The sequence below is a fragment of the Alligator sinensis genome, unplaced genomic scaffold, assembly GCF_000455745.1.
Source record: "Alligator sinensis unplaced genomic scaffold, ASM45574v1 scaffold262_1, whole genome shotgun sequence".
Lineage (NCBI taxonomy): Eukaryota > Metazoa > Chordata > Crocodylia > Alligatoridae > Alligator > Alligator sinensis.
Window position 1 is genome coordinate 359,455 of NW_005841904.1, and position 19,762 is coordinate 379,216.

Genomic DNA, 19,762 nt, shown 5'->3' on the forward strand with positions numbered 1-19,762 from the left:
CTGCAGCTGGAGTACTGTGTCCAGTTCTGGGCACCACACTTTAACAAGGATGTGGACAAGTTAGAGAGAGTCCAAAGAAGAACCACCCACATGGTCAGAGTCTTAAAAGGCAAGCCATATGAGGAAGGGCTGAGGGATCTGGGACTCTTCAGCCTGAGGAAAAGAAGCCTGAGAGGAGACCTGGTAGCAGCTTACTGCTACTCTAGGGGAGTACATCAAGGACTTGGTGAGCAGCTGTTCACCAGGGCACCCGGGAGGAAAACCAGGAGTAATAGCCACAAACTCCTAGAAGATCAATTCAGGCTCAACATTAGGAAAAACTTCTTCACAGTCAGGGTGTCCAGACTGGAATAAGCTCCCTCCAGAGGTGGTGCAGTCACCTACCCTGGAAATCTTCAAAAGGAGACTAGATAGTCACCTTGCTGGGATCACCTGACCCCCAGTTATCTTTCCTGCTTGGTGCAGGGGGCTGGACCCGATGATCTTCCGAGGTCCCTTCTGGACTTACAACCTATGCATCTATGACTCATGGTCAGTCTCCTGGACCTGGTATGGTCCCATCATGACCTGGCATCCCTTGAAGCATTGCAGCACTCTTCTCACCCTCCCTCGTGGGGCAATGGTCTAGCCTAGGCCAGAGCTCCTCTCTGCCCAAGCAGTGGGTCGGGCCCAACCCCAGACTATCCCTGGCAAGAGTCAGTGAAGCCTCTGTCCCCAGGCCCACCCATGTCCTCCCTCTGGGCAGCATAGATCCTTCCACACACAAAAAATTGCTTATTGCTGAATTTCTTTTATTGCTTATTGTCGTGAGTGCAGGTAAGCTAGTGCTGAATGTGGGTGTGCTGCTGTTTTGTTTTGTCTCGCAGTTAACCTGTCTTAAGAACTGATTCATCTGCACTGATTTCTAGCAATGGGCAAGTTCCCTAATGGAAGTAAGAGTGTACTTGAACATGCCCAAAATGTACGTCAGCACACCTGTGCACATGTAGCATCACTGCTTTCTGACGTGTCTAGGGGAACCAAATGCATGTGTAAAATGTAGATTGTAAGAAGCACTTATACTGCCTGTGTTCAATACAGGAGACAGGATCAGAATCCCATGAGTCCAGCTCATGGGCGCAAAGTCCCAAAAACGTTGGATGAATTAAATGGCCCATAAAGAAGCAGAGTGTGTTTCTCTGTTCTCGTGTCTTGAAGCCAATTTCTAATAATCCTGGTCATTTGATTAATGAATTGGAACCATGTGAAGTTGGTAGAAAGCTGGTTCAGTACAGAGTTTGAAGTATGCTGCTGGGAGTTCCATAGATATATAGCTTTTGTCAAGCTCCCACGTTGTTTATTTTATTAGTTACCATTGTTCAGTTTTTTCTTTTCCTGGCTGTATGAATAATAATATCCAATGGTCTTGTTAGCCTTAATGTAGCATTCCTTTCTTAGACCCACTCAGCAATCAAAAAAAAAACAACAAACAACCCACCCCTCTGCAACTCAGTGTCTATGATGTTCCTCTTAGGAAACACCTCATCTTCTTCAGTGGGAGGAGAGGAAGTTCTTTCCCTGCCCTTATAATGTGCTGCCTGTAAAAGGAGGAGTGATTTGATCTTTCCTTCTGAATCCAGTATATTTCCTAAAATCTGTACAGAATTTTGCAAGCCACCAGACAAACAGGGTCACTCTCCTTAATCCCTAGAGAGTGGTGAATGGAGGCAGTCAGGTTGTCTCACTTGCTAGCTCATGTGCCAGAAAGGAGAACTTAGGACTTATCATGTATTTAGTACTGTGTCAGTATTTCATCAGTTCTTTTTTTAATTGCCTTACTAGCTGGCATCCTAACATTACCAGCCAACTGGAGGCATTGTATGTTTGCAGGACACTTGATCCCATGGCCCAGGACAATACACTGTTTACCAAGAAATTGTTTGAAGGTTTTAAGGCTGTTGGTCATATCTGTGTTGATCTAAGGACATAGGCAGGCAAAGTTCTTTGGGTAGATGTGATAGCTTTTATTAGACCAACTAAATAGTTGGAAAAACGTTCTCTCCAAACTTTCAGGCACAAACACCCTTCCGCAGGCATTAGGAGAGAGTTTGTGCCCAAAAGTTTGGAGAGAACGTTTTTCCAACTATTTAGCTGGTCCAATAAAAGCTATCGCATCTACCCAAATAACCTTGCCTGCCTTTGAAGGTTTTAAAAAGCATTGAATGTTTGCACTCATGGCAATTAGATTAAATTTTTCTCACAGTCTTTCAGTCATATGAAAGTTTATAATATAGTAACATATTTAAATCTAAAATTGGGGTAAGTTTCCATTGATTTCAAGTGGAGCAGGATTGAGTTTTTACATCTCTAGCCTGCCTTTATTTTGTCTTCTTGCAATGCATTAGAGAAATTGTCTGAGCTGGGTAATCATTAAGAGCATTACAAGTATGCAGAAATACTACAATTTGGGGAAATGGGGAGTGAGAAGACAGCACATTCAGGGGTGAATGAAGCCAACTGAAGCTTATCAGAGCTCAGCAGCTTCACTAATTCACCTGCAAAGAAAATAAGAATAAGAGCCAGTTATGTGTGTGGGTGTAAATTAGGAAGCAAAATCTTGCCTAAAATATTTTAATAACACTCCACTTTCTGGGGATTTGGGTGGTATGGACACTAAGATGCAAAGTTGACAGCCTGGAGATCACAAGTATGAGTCCATCACAGAACTGCTCATGCCGTGGCCCTGTCAGATTCCAGTGGATCTGCTAAATGCCTTGTCACAAGGACACAAAAAGGAAAGGACTCCTCTTACTCCATCTGAAGGCTTTTGTGGGGAAAAAAGTAACAAAAAAGTAAACTGTATTTCTTGTTCTCAGTATCTACAATCCATTATATTTACTTGCCATCCTGCATTCTCCAAAGTGATTTCAGAAGCATCCGATGTAGTAAGCAGCCGCTTACACTCGGAAGTATTTTGTAATGTCCTGATGTAAACAGTGTCTTGCTCAAACCAAGTTTGTGCTTGCCTCACACTTAGGTTAATTCTCAACTCTGAACCAAAACCTCTCTGGACTTGTTTAGTTCATTCAAAAATCACTTTCACGTAGAGAATAGATAAATATGAAACTTCAATTTAGGTGCATGGGGGAGTGTTTGTATTAGTCTTAGATCTGAACCTGGCATATGCTTTTGGTTCCAGCACTACAATAGTTCTACTTTTATGTCTGTTCTTGAAAGGTTACATTTCCAGATGATGGAAAGTAATGAGAGGAGAGGTTTTCTTCTTATCTCTGTCTCAGACCTCTGTAATCTTCTTCCTTTTAAAATCACATTCCTTTCAATACCGCATCTGCCCCTATGAGTCATCTCAACTTTCTGCCTTGCTTCAGTTTATAAACTGCATATCCAGATTGATTTATTTCTTTTTCAAATATAAAAATAAATTTGTAATAATGCAAAACAACCACTTGACAGTGTGGTGCCTAGTGTAGTCTCATTTGTAATATGTATATTTATATTGAAATCTAAAAACAGGGATTTTATACCGTGCCAGTTATGGGATGGGGAAAGAAAAGGTGGAAGTGGAAAAAAAAGGAAATCTAATAACATTTGGCAAGTCCTATTTGGGGTTGAAATTCATAACATGCCAGTAATAGAATCCACTCCACTAACATCCTCCATTTTACAAGGGTGTGAAGAAAAAGGGTGGGTGGGTTAGGCCCTAAATACTTACCTATTTTCTAGCTTCTTCAGAGGGAAGGCTCCTGCCATGTGCTTCATTCTCATTCAATGTGGATTGACTTCCCATCTTCTTCCTCATTGACCATCTACTTAATAAATGATCAACTAGCTAGTTGAGGGTGATGTGGTTGTGGGAGGGGGAGGGGGCAGGGGGACAGTGAACCTCCAAGCTGGAGCGAGCTGACAGACACCCCTGGAACCTTCAGGACCATGTGGGGCATTGGCCAGCTGCCTCCTTGGTTAAGGGTTGAGGACCTTTGAATTTTGCAACCTGGGCATGGTGTGTGGTGTTGCCAGAATCATAGGGTGTCTGGGAAATTTGAGCTTGTGGAGGTGACCTGAGCAGCCAAGCCCAGGTAGAGCAGGAGCAGTGGCCCTAAGCCCCTGAAGAAAGAGTGAGAATCACATGCCCTAAACCTCATTTTTGCGCATCCACCACTGCTTCCATCCAACCTTCCACCCGCTCCCCTTGCAGCCAGACCATCACCCGCCCATGGATACTGACACCCCAGTGGACACCGCCATGGACAAAACTGGACCAGCCACTGCTATGAGTTAACCCCTGGCGCAGAAATGGCACTATGAGGAAATAAAGGATCTCATCGCCATCTGGGGTGAGGAGGACATCCAGCACCAGCTCCAGATAGGGTATTGAATCACAGACATCTTCAAGCATGTCGCCCAGCAGATGCAGGCAAGGGGATTGCAGCTGAGACTGGAAGCAGTTCCTTGCTGAGACCGTGTCGACGGGGAGGACTATTACCACATGCTTGACTCTAGAAAGTAGTCTAGGGGCCAGGGGCAGACCATGCAGTTCTACAAGGACCTTTCCCATATCCTCACCAAAAACAGGGTATTGTCCCCAAGAACATGCCAACAGGACCAGGAATGTTGTAGAGGAATTGCCTGGAGGGACCCTTCTGGAGGAGTCGGCAGCAGAGGTAGGCCTACAGCAGTTTTTTTTCAGAGAGCACCCCCAGGTAAGGGACAGGAGATATGCCAAAGCTGTGTCTGACAACTGCTGCAGGAACAAGAAAATTCCCCTCTCGTCCTACAAAAAAACCCAAAACAAAACAAAAAAACCAGACCTCCCTCTCTCCCTGCCACTTTTGGAAAGGGACACATGAGGGAAGGATTCCCACGTAGGAACTGTTGTCTCAGCCCCTTGGCTCTCACTGCCAGGGTGCAGAGTTCAGGATGTGTGGCCTAACACCTGTTGATCGAATGAAAGATGTACATACGAGGCATTGTTGAAATGTCTCCTCTTCACTATAAGTTCCAGTCACAGCCTCTGATCTTAGGCTGTGTACCACAGACTCCTGTCACCAGGGGCTGTGAGACTGGATTGGGCCATGACTGGTAGGGAGGAGGTGCTGTTGAATTGCCTTGCTGTTGAATTGCCTGACTGGAGGCCCTAGATCAGGGGTAGGCAAGGTTTTTGGCCGGAGTGCTGAAAAAAACTGCAGTGTCCATCTTGTAAGGTGCTGGAGTGCCAGCATGCCAGAAAAACAGAACAGGGGCAGAGGGAGGGTACATGGCAGGACACACTGCGTATTAATATAGTTAATAATCATGTATGTTGCTTTTTTTAACAGTAAATACCAGGTTTTCTAAAGATTCTAAACCTGGTGGCAATAAATAAAACTTCATATACTACATTTGTTCTTGTGTATTCTTTTTTGTTAAGCATGTTGTGATGAGAGAGAGAAAATGAGTGGGAAACAGAAAGAAAAAAGAGGAGGGAAGAGAGAGAGAAAAATAGAGGTAAAGAGAAAAAAGAAAAGGGGAGAGAAAGAAGAGAAAGAAAAAGGAGAGAGAGAAAAAAGAGGAGAAGAGGAAGAGAGAAAAAAGGAAAAAGAGAAAGAGGGGCATGCCCCTTGCCACCTACATCTCCCACCGCTACCGGCTGTGACTCAAGCCCCGTGGTCCAGGGCAGTGTCTTGCGGAGGGAGGCATTGACACATCAGCAGCAGCCCCAAGGCCGGGACGCTCAGACCTCCCTGACGGTCCTGGATCTGGGGGAGCCCAGGCCCCATCTCGCCTATGCAGGGGCAGCACCAAGGCACCAGGTGCTGGGGCTGGGTGTTTGGGGCAGGGTCTGGGCTGTGCAGGGAGAAGCAGGTGCAGGGAAGAGGTGCAGAGGCTGTGCAGGAGATTGGGGGCTGTGCAGGAAGTGAGGGCTGCCCTGGGGTCCCACAGACTCAGGCCACGGTGGGTGGGCTGGGGTGCCCAGCAGCACCTGAGGTAGGGCCTGGCCCAGCCTGCTCAGCTGCAGGGGTGGGCCACAGCTGCTCTGCCTGCAAGGGGACTCTGCCTGGCCAGGCCAGGACACTGGGTTCGGGGGGCTCCTGGCTCTGGGCTTGGCCTCTCTGCAGGTGGGACACAGTGCGAGTGGGGCAGAGCCACATCCAGTGCAAGGGTCTGGCTGCAGGAGCCTCCTGGGCCCAGCTGCTTTCACAGGCAAACTCTGAGCACCCCCATTTAGGTTGGGTGCTTAGAGTAAAGCTCAAAAGTTAGAGTGCTTCTGCAATGGACTTCTTGAATGCCTGTACTTAGCCTTAATTGGTTTTGCTTTTATTACTTTAGAAAAAACACTAGATTTATTATTCAGAATGAGAGATGGACACAATGTTTTTTTAGCTGACGAGCATGTAATCAGTTTATAGCCAAGATATATCTTTATTTCTTTCCTAGGACTGAATTTATTTATAAATTCCTAAAAAGAGTGCTATTTCTTTTCTCTGACACGGTCTTTTTGGCACTATGTATGCTATTTTACCACTTCTCAATTCTTACTAGATGCAATGAGCAGTAACATTACCTATGATACAGTAGGTATTGTCTTTCAACTCCATTACTGTCTCTAATATTAGATATTTATTTCTGCATTCTTTTACTCATCCCTTAGGTATTTAGAAAAAAACTGTGGATTAAGATTTTCCAAAAGTACTTCCTGAAGTTAAATTCTGAAGTCCAGGCTTAGGTACCAAAGTGGTTTGACTTACAAAGGGGCTGTAAACTTGGTGCTTAGCACTTTTAAGAACTGCATCAAGGTTACATTCCTAAACATGAATTTGGAGGCTAGCATCTATTTAAAAAAAAAAAATATTGGCCTACATTTCCTGGAAAAGCTAAAGCAAAAATCTGACTTTTTCTCCTTTTAAAAAGGCTGAGCATGAATTTCTCTTCATCAGGTGGTGCACATGAAGGTCTTCAGCACTTGGGTCCTTACGGCAATATCCCAAACATAGTCGCTGAGCTAACAGGAGATAACATACCAAAGGATTTTAGTGAAGATCAAGGATACCCTGACCCTCCAAATCCCTGCCCAATTGGAAAAACAGGTACTTCTAGTTCTTATACCTTGCTTTTCATGGCAGGATCTAAGTATCTTACAGTAGAGCAATAAACAATGTGACTAACATCAGCTAAGTATTTTGTTCTCCCAAAAAGAGATGTGTGCGCATTGGAGTGTTCTTATTTTGGATTGTTTTATATATAATATATATGTTAATATTGGTGCATTAGAGGAAGCACAGTCAAAAAATTAGCCTTGCACATATACTGGAAAAAGAAAAGGTTCATAATGGTTCCTTTAGAAGTCTTGCTCCACTCTCCAAGAAGAATCTGTCTCATTCATTTATCAACATATATTAAGGGACTGAGTTTTTCCCTTTAGGTGACTTGCATGAAGTTTTCCAGAACTGAAATTAATAGGCAAATTCTCATTGGTTCCTAGTAGGAATTGCATCTGCTCCTGTGGGAATAAACACTAAAGAATAGAAAAATATACCTTTGGTCTAGAAATATTTTAAAAGTTTACAAATGAGAAATACTTGTTTAGTATTTATATATGTTGTTTATATCTACATTATTTCCAATATATCTTTTCTCTGACAAGTTCTGAATAATTATTTTTAGATTTTTTTTCTCCACAGATTTTTGCATTTTATGTTTACCCATCAGATCTGCTAGTGGTTAGAAGAACAAGATTAATTTTTGGACTCCAGTGAAATTGTTTGAGGCTCCCTTGAAATCTTTTGTTTTCTTCTAGGGAAAATAATGCTTAGTCAGCTGAGATGATACATCCAAATATGAAAATTGAGAGCATTCCTGGAAAAATGCTGCCTACTATGAAAGGCTGCTTTTACATAGATGCATTCTCAGTGAAGATTACATCTACCAATATTTCAGTAGAAATGTTTCCACTTATGGTTATGAAAACTAGTTTGTATCCAAAGCATTGTCCATACAACCTACCGGAGAACAGGTTTATGGGTTGGTTAATGGGAAACAAATCATCCCCTTTCCAGTGATTATATTCATGCACTTCCCACAATGGGGTGCACATGCTTCATGTGCTTGAAGACTTCTTTGGCCACTAGTACCGGTCTGATTATGCAACATGCCCTGCTGTTTCTTGTGGTTTGAGTCAAGGGCATACAAGGCAGATAATGCCTAAATAGTTTCTTTCAGCCACTTCTCAGTTTAAGATAGCTTTTTGCTTTCTGTATTCAGGCCACAGGAAAGCTTTTGTTAGGTGTCTTTAGCTTCCTACTGACATTTTCTAATTAGCCAGCTAGTATAGCTAGTTTTACCCTGTTGCCGACTGACAAATTAAGATCTTAATTTTAGCAAAAAAGTAAGGACTTTATGACCTAGAGGGGTTGTCTATACCACAGCAGCAGTTGGTTCCTGAGGATGAGCTGAACATGCCTTGCCTATGTCCAATCCACCCTAGAATGGGCTTGTCTTTAGCAGCTGCTCCCAAAACCACCAGAGACCAAACACTTGGACATGGCACTTTGGGATTTGAAACTTGCCTGCAAACTCTGGGCAGGGCATGATTGCATCCATCCTCACTACAACATGCTACTGCCTTAATGTAGATAAACCCAGAATAGCTTCCTCATGGTCACTTAGATACAAATATTGCTCTTACGTCATCATGAGGCTGTATCCGATAGCAGTGGACACTTAAAGCGCCTCGGCTGCTCCTGGATGCTTTGAGGAGAACGGCAAATACTCTCCTGATTTACATGGGATAATCAAGGAAACCAACACACAAACTTGTGGGCGTTCTCTACTTTGCCTTAGTGAGAAAGTGTTATTGTACATGAATGAGGCAATAATGGATCCGGCTAGATTCACTGGCATATTCTGGCCCCAGAAGCTCCCAACTTGCACAAGAAAAACAAGAAATACCAACACTCCTACAGCTGGATAGAGTATCCTCCTGTAGGTGGGAAGAGCAGCCACTTGGAGCCATCATCTCTAGTAATGATGACAATGAATGAGCTATACACCAATATACAATGATGAATTGTGAATTCATACATCTACATGAGATGCTTTACTGCTCGGTAGAGCACATTACTGCACAGTAAGCATCACAGTCTATGCGTGCCGCTGCTTACTGCTCAGAAATTTGCTCTAATCGCAAGTTAATTTTCTATTTGTAAGTACAGGTAGCAGATTAACTCCTGAGTAGTTACTGTACAGTAATGCACATGTAGATGCTGACTGGGACCAAATTTGCTTCCAGTCACCCCTACCACCAGGAGGCCACCTGCAGCTTCACCCTAGGGCCACGGGGCTGGGAGTTTCTCCAGCTCCAAGGCTGGGACATCTCTTTGCCTGCCCCAGTCCCAGGCCCTTAAAAGCTTGTGGAGACACTAGGGCCCTGGGCCATCTGCAGCCAGCCTCTGACCACTGTGTGTTGCAGCTAGGCTCTAGGCCATCTGTGGCAGCCTGCCTGAACCCCAGCTCTGTTCCCTCAGCCTTGCGTCGCCATGCAGTTACCTGTCCCATGCCACTGCACTGTGCTGGGTGCTGCAGGCACTTGCCAGGCCCTACAGCACCCAGTCACAGCAGCCTACCTAGACCCCAGTGCTGGTGCCTTGCACACCCCTTGCCGTGTGCCTGCCTGCCCCACACCATGCCCCTGGGCTGGGTGCTGCAGGCACCTGCCTAGGCCTGGCAGCGCCAGGAATATGGCTCAGTGGCCCAACAATCTGTCAATGGAGCCACACTGGCATTGTCCACAATGCCAGACATCACCTCCCGGGGCCACAACTGGTCCCAGAAGGAGACCACAGACCTTGTGGCACTGTGGGGTGAGGCCAGGGTCTTCAGCCAGTTAGCATGGAGTGGGCACGCCAATGTGTACAACTACAAGGGCCTGTCAGGATGCATGCAGGAGCATGGGCACAACTGGTCAGTGCATCCACGCTGCATAAAGGTCAAGGCCTTGTGGGCACAGTAGGTCACCTTCACCAACCAGAACCAGTGGTTGGGGTCTGCCCACAAGTCCATGCCCCTTATGCAGTAGCTGGATGACATTTTCATGCCCCAGGACCCTGACCGAAGCCATGCTGTGTACTCCAGCATGAGCGGCCTGCCTGAGCCTCTGCTGAAGCCTGGCACCTGCAGCAACACATCACCAGGGGAGGGCCCCTCACCAGGAGCCTATCTCACTACACTCCCTGCCCCTGGCCTCAGCCAGCAGCTCCAGAAGCCAGGGTCAGCACCTGCCCTGCCAGCTCCAGGTGCGCAGCCCCACCCAGGAGGCCAGGCTGGCAATGGCATCGCTGGCTGTCAGCAGCTCCAGCTCTGCCCCAGCAGGGGCCTCTGCCCAGGCAGCTGGATGCTGTGCCCCTGTGCCTCAGGACACTGCCAGGAGCTGCATGTCCTTGCCACCAGTGGGGACTGACTCGGGCCATTGAGCACTGCCACACCCACCTGGTAAACCCTGGATGGGGGGGCTACCCACCCTACCTTCCTGCCCAGCCCGGCCGCACTCCTTGCCCCTCAAAGTCCCCCCCTCTACAGCATGTAGGGAGGTGGAAGACAGCGCAAAACTTTATTATAGAGGTGCACCAATACATTGGTCCATATCGTATTGGCACTAATAAAAGGAAAATTGGCATTATCAGCAATTGGCTTTTTTTGGTTGATGTGGCAGATAATGTCGCCAATAAATGCCACATGCACTCATGCAGCTGCAGCATGCATGCAGCCAGTCCCACAGCTTGGACAGAGAAACGTCTGGCTGGTAAGTCTATTGTGGGGAAAGGGGCAGGGGGAGGGAAGGGTCATGGGGGTGAAGATAGAGGCCCCTGCAATGAGGGAGGGAGTGGGGCTAGGGCTGGCGCAGGTGCTGCAGGGTGGGGCATGGGACGGAGCCATGAGAGGCTCATCCGGGGGGCACAGGGACTGGGAGCGGCTGTGGTCTGGGGTGGGGGTTGGCACTGGGGTGTTCTTGTTGGCAGGGGGGCTGGGCCGGGGCTGCACTCGGTGCAGGAGGAGAAGGGGCTAGAGGGGTGGGGGGCCTACAGCGAATTCTGGGGTGGCCACAGCTCACCCCGTAGCCCCCCCCCCACTCCAGTGCCACTGCCAGCTGCCCTGAGCACAGCCCTGGCCCAGCCCCCCTGCAGCTGGGAAGAGCCTGGCAATGGCCCTGGCTCCAGCCCACAGCAACAGTTCACCCTCACCCTATGCACGGATCCGGGGGGCACATACCCCCCATGGCTCCCCTGGGTGGGATCCACCCCCCTTTCCCACGCCTCCTGAATGAGCCGTTGTGACTCCGTCCCACATCTTGCCTCGGCTAGCCCTCTTCCCTCCCCCATTGGATCCCACCTACCCTTCCCTGGGCCTGCCACCCAGGCCCAACAGACCTGCTCATCCCTCCCCACTCCACACTGTTTGATTTACTTAGATTGTGTTTCCAGTGTGGCTCCCAGCATGTCACTCCACAATCAGTGTCTTATCCAATTGTCAAGATAGCTATCCAGATTCAGCGTCTCCTGCACAAAACTTACAACCCTAATTACAATTACCATACAGCTCTATCTTACTACAAGTCTTAGCTGACCCCTCTAAAAAGGGTCACTCTGTATCAACAAATTCCCTGATCTGTCAGGTTACTGCCCTCAAATTCCAGTTCCTGGGCTCCAGTCAGCGATAGCTGGCGTTGGACCTGGTCCCAGTTCCTGAGTCACAGTCCTGAGCCCCACGTTGGGCGTTAATTGTTGGTTTTGGATTTAGGACCCAGGTGCCTTGTTCCTGAGGGGGACCCACCCTCAGACCAACCACAACCTTTCCATTTGTTAAAGGGCAAATTTACTGATACACAGTGATAACAGAAAAGAAACAATATAAACAATCAAGCAATTCTAGGGCTGTCATTGGAGTCAAGGTACATCTGGCCTTGACAGGAGAGCAAGGTATGCCTGTTTGCAAACAATAACTTCGATTTAGTGGGGCTAGTGGAAACCTGGTGGGACCCTACCCATGACTGGGCAGTACGCATTAAGGGGTATAGGTTGTACAGATGTGACAGAGTAGGGAGGAAGGGGGTGGGTGGGGTTGCCCTCTATGTTAAGAAGCAGTATACATCTACCTTAATGAAAATGGGATCAGAGGAGGAGAATGTTGAGGTGCTGTGGGTTAGGATACATGGAGGTCAGGGAGAAAGGGACTTGATGGTGGGGGTCTGCTACAGACCGCCACATCAAGTGGAGGAGCTAGACTTGGAATTCTCAGGCTATACGGTCCAGGGGCATGGTTGTCATGGGGGACCTAAACTACCGTGACATCTGCTGGGGGGAGCAGTCAGTCAAATCCAACTGTTTACGTAGGTTCTTAACCAGTGTACAGGACCTTCACGTAATGCAGGAGGTATATGGTCCCACTAGAGGGAATGCCTTACTGGACTTGGTGTTGGCTATGGGGAATTACCTTGGGAACAGCGACCATCAATCAATCGAATTCACCCATACGGCGCAGGGTGGAAAAGAACAAGTTTCCCAGCCAGTGCTGGAAGAGGGAGTGGGTGAATTGGAGCCCTTGCCACCTGGGGAGGGCTCCTGTACATCCACCCCACCCTCCAGCAGCGGATGAAAAAACCCCAGACTGATCTCCCTCTGCTCCCTTTCCCTCCTCCCATTCTGAAAACATCTCCTTGGCTGGGAGGCAGCGCAGACAGAAGTTACAAAAGATGTTGTGTTTTGAAATGTCTTTATCTGACCCCTCATGCATGGTCTGCAGCCATGTACTTGTGTTTGGTCATGGCTATAGCCCACTATCTGTGGCTGGATCAGGTGAAAGTTGTCACTTTTGTCTGTGCTAGTATCTGTTTAGTAAGGCAGAGATTTTACCTGCACCAGTAGAATCACTCTTTTGTCAGTTTCAAGATTGCTGAAGTTTCTGCACTAGATCTAGTTTGTCTACTAAAGTGCAAGCTGATGAACTGCAAACAAATAACACTTTTTTTCTAAAATAAAAATATGGTGAATTGTCCCCAGAGTGGAAGAACAGTGTGTTTTACCAACCAGCTTAGTGCCCTCAGAGTGAGAAAGAGGTTAAAAAATAAATGGATTGTATGTGCAAACTTCCAAAGGGTTGTATTTTATGAGATATTTAAAAAATACCCTGGCAGAGTCTTTCCAAAGAAAAACTATGCAGTATTTTTCAGTATTCCAGTTCTTTAAAAGGTTTTATTGCCTAATTTGCCACAAAAATGAATTTTTGCCACAAAATATGAATGGGCTCTTAAAGCACTGCAATTTTTTTTATCAGTTAATGCTTTCAAAATACTTTTGCAGTTGATGATGGATGTTTAGAAAACACACCAGACACAGCAGAGTTCAGTAGGGAATACCAGCTGCACCAACACCTTTTTGATCCAGAGCACGACTACCCCAGCATGGGCAAATGGGTGAGTAAATCAGCCTTTAGTTTTGTTAAGTATTGAAATAAGTGGTGGGTAGGTAAAAGCTGTAAGAAGACCTCCTAGAAAAAAGGCTCACATAAGAGGAAGTATTTTTTTTTTTAAAGAGAAGAACCTGCTTCAGTTTAAAAGAAAAATGAATTCAATGGCCAAAAAAGATAAATATTATTTATAGGCAAATGAAAGTGAGAGAAAATGGGAATTCATATGATGATAATGTATGTGATAAATCCAGTAATTTCACATGGATTCTATTCAAACTGCAGTTCATGCAGCAGTCTATTATATTCATACATTTATAATATAGTTTGATAGAAAATCATTACATAATATGCTGTATATTATAATATAATATATACTAATTTATAATATTAAGATGTAGTATCTATTTAGCACAGAATCTCCAATGTTAAAATTGTTTAGGTGTTCCTCTCAGTGTTGTAAGATATAACTGACTTTGATGACTTAGGCTCTGTAAATGTCTAACTCAGTTTTGTAGGCTGTAGCCGTATTGGTCTAAGGACATAGGCAGACAAGGTTCTTTGGGTGAATCTGATATCTTTTATTAGACCAACTTAAGTTGGCTCCCTGACTTGGGTGAATCTGATATCTTTTATTAGACCAACTTAAGTCAGGGAGCCAACTTAAGTTGGTCTAATAAAAGATATCAGATTCACCCAAAGAGCCTTGTCTGCCTAACTCAGTTTTGCTCATGCCAAATACTACCTCTCAGTGAGTGCATCTACACATGCAATTAATTTGCAGCAATAAACTCCAGCACATATCACGCTGGAGTTTATTGCTCCAGGGTGTGCTACTTGAATATGTGCCCGAGACCATAGCATGTTGAGCTGAGTCAGTGCAGTCCCAGCTGCCAGGGAGCCTGGGGAGCCAGCCTGCCAGTCCAGAGCTGCTCCGACCTGGCTCAATGTGCTCTGGAAGGGCTGGCTGCAGCATGAGGGTGCTCCGGTGCAGGTTAGCTACCGGCAGCCCTTGCTCTGAATCACCCTCATGCCCCAGCCAGCTGGGTCAGCATCTACACATACATTTCTGTGCATGAAAAAACTCTGCCACAGGATAGTTCTTGTATTTACAAGTACTAACCTGCTGTGCAGTTTAGTAGTTTCCTGCAGCCTAATAGGGCCAGATGTGTGGATACTGAGATGTTTACTGCAGAGCTAATTGGGTAACTCTGCAGTAAATGTCTCGTGTAGACATGCCCAGTGTGACTATATGCAGAAATATTTTAGGGGCTTACTTGTGGAGAAAGGAATTAATCAATATGTGCAATACCTGGACTGTCAAGTACTATAAGGTTTAATATTAACTTTAATTGGATAAGGACAGACTATAAGGACTATAAGGCCTTAAGTGGATTCAATCGCCCCCTGGTCAAGCTTCCATCATTCCATTCCTTTCACTTGAATGAAAACAAAATAAACCCACAGTAAGATGGGCTTATATTAAAATTTATTTTTAAGCCCAGTTTTACATGTTCTGTTCAACAAATATAGCCAGACCTAACAAATTCTTGCTCTGTTTATACAAGGACTCCAGTGACTGGAGCCAGATTGCTTATGCAAGGAAGGAGTTGGTCCATGGAGAGTAAATCTTTAAAAGTCAGGTTACATAAGTTTTGTGATATGTTTAAAATGCTTGCTGTACTGATGACTGTAGTAATCTCATGCTTCATGACTTGCCCTGGGATCTTCAGGGGTCACCATCATATGTTTCCCCCTCTGAATGCATTATTTGGCTACTTACTAGGTGCAGTGGACATTGATCATGACTATAAATGGAAGATTGTCTGGGAATGCCGGTGCTCCTAATAGTTATGGGTGCCTGGCTTCTAGGTCTTCCACATGCACTTAAGAGTTAAACTAATTATCATGTTTTCAGTCACGAGAGGGAACTTTCTGTCAAATTGACAAGGACCACTAAGGTTTTTCTCTTGCGTCCCTTTTGTAGTGTGGGATGTTCCACTTCCTCTTTATGGTCCAGTGGTATGATTTTTGTTTTTTTCCCTTTGTTATTTGGTGTGCTGTGATTTGTGGCTGTGGTGTGTAAGAGTGGATGTTCTTGTCTAACCTTTTGGCAGAGTTCGGTATATTGTTGCCTACAGATGCAAGGGACTAGACTCTGACATGGGAGGTTCCTTCCACTCTTGCATTCTAGTTAGATGCCTGATACCAAATCCATTTTAAAGCATCATTAAAACAACTTGCACTTGTAGAACAAACTATGAAATCCCATAATACATTGCTGTTACTTTTCAGTTTAGAAAGGCTTGCCCTAAACCAGATTTCCTCCTGCAAATATTGATAAATAGATGTGCTTGGCAGCACCTTCTCTTGCTGTGACCATGAGACAATGATTCATCATTTATAATCAATCTTCATGTCTTCCCATGTATGAGCCCTAAAATTCTAGACCGAACTATGCCAGAACTCTGAATATTGGAAATTCTTATTGTAATCTAAGTAATTACCATCAAAGGCTGTAATATTAAAACACCAGATGGTGAACTCCTTTATTTATGCCAGATAACTTTGTTACTTTTTATTCAGAAGTAATTTATTTTCATGATGCTACTTTGAAGACTGTAAAAACACTTCGTCAAGTTTTTGGCCTGAAACAGTATTTCAGAACCAGGGCTCATAATATGTTGTCATCAACAATATGCACGTAAGAGATTATAGGTCATCATTAGTGAAGATTGTCAAATACCTTAGTTTGGTCTTTCTTAGTCTGTTTTAAAAATGTGTTGCCAGTTACTGTTAAATCAGAGAGAAACCTACCCTGCCCATGTATGAATTAAAACAAAGTGTACACTCTCCAACAGAAATTATATTCAGCAGCATCATCGCCAGGTCCAGATCTTTTTAATTACAGATGAAACAGCTGGTAATAAACATGATCAAATGCAAGGTGGGGGTGGTGGGGAAAGGAGGGAAAGCAACTGGCTCCCTGACAGCCTGCTCAGGGGAAGTTGCCAGGGGTACCTGCAGGGACCGGCTTGCAGCTGCCATCCACCACTGCCACTTGTGGGCACTGGCAACAGGCCTGCAAGTGAGGGCAGGGGCTTTTCAGGCAGTGGAGATCAACAGCTAATGGAGCCTGTAAGGAAGCTGAAAGGAATTGCTGCTTAACTCAGGCAGATGGCATGGGGTGTTACAAATTAAGTGTAATTCACAGTTGAATTAGGGAGATAGGCTCCTATCATTATTGAAATTGCTTGATTTTTTTTTTTTTTTTTTTTTTTTTTTTTTTTAAAAAAAAGCTTTTCAGAAAAGCAAAGGAATAGAATGATCAGTGATATAGTTTAACTAGAGAGCAAAGTTTTTGCTATTTTTTTAGCCTGGCATTGAAGGCATTTAGAAAATTAAAAACAGACTTTTAAAAATACATGCATACACTTACCAAAATGGCGTGTGCAGTCCTGTGGCAGTTGTACATACAATTTGCCTGTTATCCAGTAATTAACTTACACAGCCATTGCAATAACTGAGCATAAATTTTGTGGGCATGTCTTTACACAAGTAATTTCTAAATATCTAAGCAGAAATTATGATTGAGGAAGAGTTATGTTAAACTTTGTAAATACTTTTAAATGTTAGACAATACTGTGGATTATTCAGTTCAATTGAGTAGTTTTCTGTTTGGTTTAATATATAAAACTTCATGTGTGAAGGCATCAGCACCCACAGATTCTAAACTGAAAGATAAAAAGCCTATCTCAAGATAGGCAGGGTATATTTTGCTATGTTTCCTTTTCAGCTCAACTAAATGATTATGCAAAACCAGAGCACAGAGCTGGGCATCCTTATTAATTTCAATAACCACCGATGTCTAAAAAATAATCTCTCTTGCATCTCTCTCTCATTGATAACAAATTATATCATACTCAGCCCCTGGGAGGGCCACATATCATTGCACTTTTTAAATTATTTGTATAATAAAGTTTTTTTTAAAGTCACCCTGCCCCCCCCCCAAAAAAAAACAACCCCAAACCAAAACAACCTAAGCAAGCAAACAAACAAACAAAAAAGCAACAAACCCTTTCTCTGGCATTAGCCAGTTTGGCATTTATAAATTATACAGTTTGAAGGCTTAAGCCTAAATCTGGTCCCTTGTACTCTGACAAAATAACAGACTTACGTGTAAGAAATGACAAGAAGCAAAGGGGAAAGAAATCATTCATCCTCTTAGCTGTAGAGCATGCTGTACCTTTTACTGCAGCCCTGAGGTCCAAAGATCTCCTGTCCATTGCAGGTAGAGGAGAACATGATGATTGGCCCGACACTCCCTACATGTCTCTCTTAAATTCTATATTCCCTTTCTTTATACTTCCTAAGATAAGGATTTAAAAGTGGAATATTTGGGTATAAAGGCATCATATCTTTCTCTTCTGGGATCTCAGTCCTGTAATGTGCTGTATGTGTTCAGATCCAAATCTGAAATGAGAGCTGAGAACGTTTAGCACTTCAGGAAAGAATGTAGTGGATCACAGAATCAGCCCCGTTCATAGTGGCACAGATTTGTTGTTACTGCACAAGCATACTCTTAGATCAGGTTTCATAACCCTATGTGCCCTGTGCTATACATTATACTTAAATGGTAGTTATGGTCTTAAAACATTCCCAAACAGACTAAACAAAATATGATCTCACTGAGCAGGAACAGTTCAATCATGAGGAATTTTCCTGCCTGATATGAGTGTTTAGTTTTAGGAGTCATGCAGTTCTTTTTATTACAGAACTGTTTTTTTTTTATCCTTAATGTAAAGTATAAGTTCAAACAGTGTATGAAGAAAGAGTGCAATGATGATCTGATTCCTACCGGGAATAATTTGTACATCTACATTTTTTTTTAAAAAAAAGCTAAATTAAAGTTTTCCCCACGTGAGTTTGTATAACTGACTATAGCCAAGAATGTATCTTGTTGGCCAGTTTCATCTCCATTTCTTTGGCACATCCCTGATGAAATAGCTGAGGTTGGGCAAGAGATATGCATTGTGAATTTGGGGTTTAATGAACATGAGAAGTACAAAACAGACAGTTTTGGCAGATGTCATTGTAGCACTCTAAAATGTTTGTTTTTCTCCTATTGAGGCTGCACACAGGGTAAAAATGTTTTGTGAATTTGTCTCTCACTAGAATTCCACTTTCTATTTATATGATCAATGTTAGGTCACTTGTTTATAGCTGAATTAATGGCCTTGTTTATACAATGTTTTGCTTTTAAACATGTAGTTCTTCTCTCATTCCACTTTCAGGTTAGGTTTTGGTTTCCTCACAGTAATCACAAATGAAACACAATCTGTTGAGCATGTGTCTGATATTCCAGACCTTATTGGAGTTCACTATGTGTATGAAATATAGCAATATGTGGAAGCACTTATACAAACTGTGGTCACAGAGTCATTCTTTTTTCTCATCATAACTTTCCATTCTGCCAAGACATTTTTTGGCAGTTTTTAAAAGGTTCACTCCATTAAAAATGTTATAGACCAAATGGTTTTTGGAGATTTTATTGGGGGCACTACTTAAAGAAAGGAAGGGATGGGCACTAAAAGAATTTCAGCAGAACTTCTTTGCATAGAACATAGTTGATATCAGGAATAAAATAATCAAAGGCAAGAAACAGAAGTAGCAACTAGGAAACCAGTTTCTAAAAGGGGTCAGAAAAGCATATATAAAAATACTGCATAGTTACAATTATAGTCTCAAAAGAAAGGAAATGAGTTACAGTAAACTGGTATCCCACTTCCTTATATATTTTTTAATAAATGGTTTATTTAATGTGTTTCTATCCCCCTCTCCTCCCTCCGCCCCGAGTGCTTATGACTTGATCACAAATAAAATCATTGTATAACATAGACTGTCTAAAACTCCTGTTTTTATAATTGTTGATGACACTGACTATCCCTGAAGAATTGAAAAATATTAGCTTCAGTTATCCAAATGTTTCTCTGTGGTTTATCTTTCCAATATCATGACAACCTCATCTAAACTAGCTTACAAAATGTTCATATGCTAATATTTAAATGACACAAAGTCTTGCTTTAAAGAAAGAATGACCTAAATTTGATCCATACTTTTTTCCCCTAGAATAATTTATTCTTTGAGAAGATGAAGAGTGGACCAAAAAGAAGAAAAAGGGTAAGTCAGACTACAACTTGGTTTCATTTTAATATCTTTTGTGGGGTGGGTTTACAATGCTACAGTCTCTGAAAATCCACTGAGACAATTTTATTTTATTTTATTGCATATTGGTATATAACATGCAGAGGATGTGTTCAGGTGAAAA

General features: G+C 43.7%; 1 protein-coding gene across 2 annotated transcripts in view; it reads left to right on the forward strand.

Moving 5' to 3' along the window:
- SCG5 (secretogranin V) overlaps positions 1-19,762 on the forward strand; it is a 59,274-nt gene that overhangs the window by 25,013 nt on the left and 14,499 nt on the right. For both annotated transcript variants that reach the window (XM_006018492.3, XM_006018493.3), the window contains exons 3-5: positions 6,915-7,064; positions 13,329-13,441; positions 19,564-19,614. In XM_006018492.3, coding sequence (XP_006018554.1) covers positions 6,915-7,064; positions 13,329-13,441; positions 19,564-19,614 — 314 coding nt within the window. The remainder of the gene's footprint in view (positions 1-6,914; positions 7,065-13,328; positions 13,442-19,563; positions 19,615-19,762) is intronic.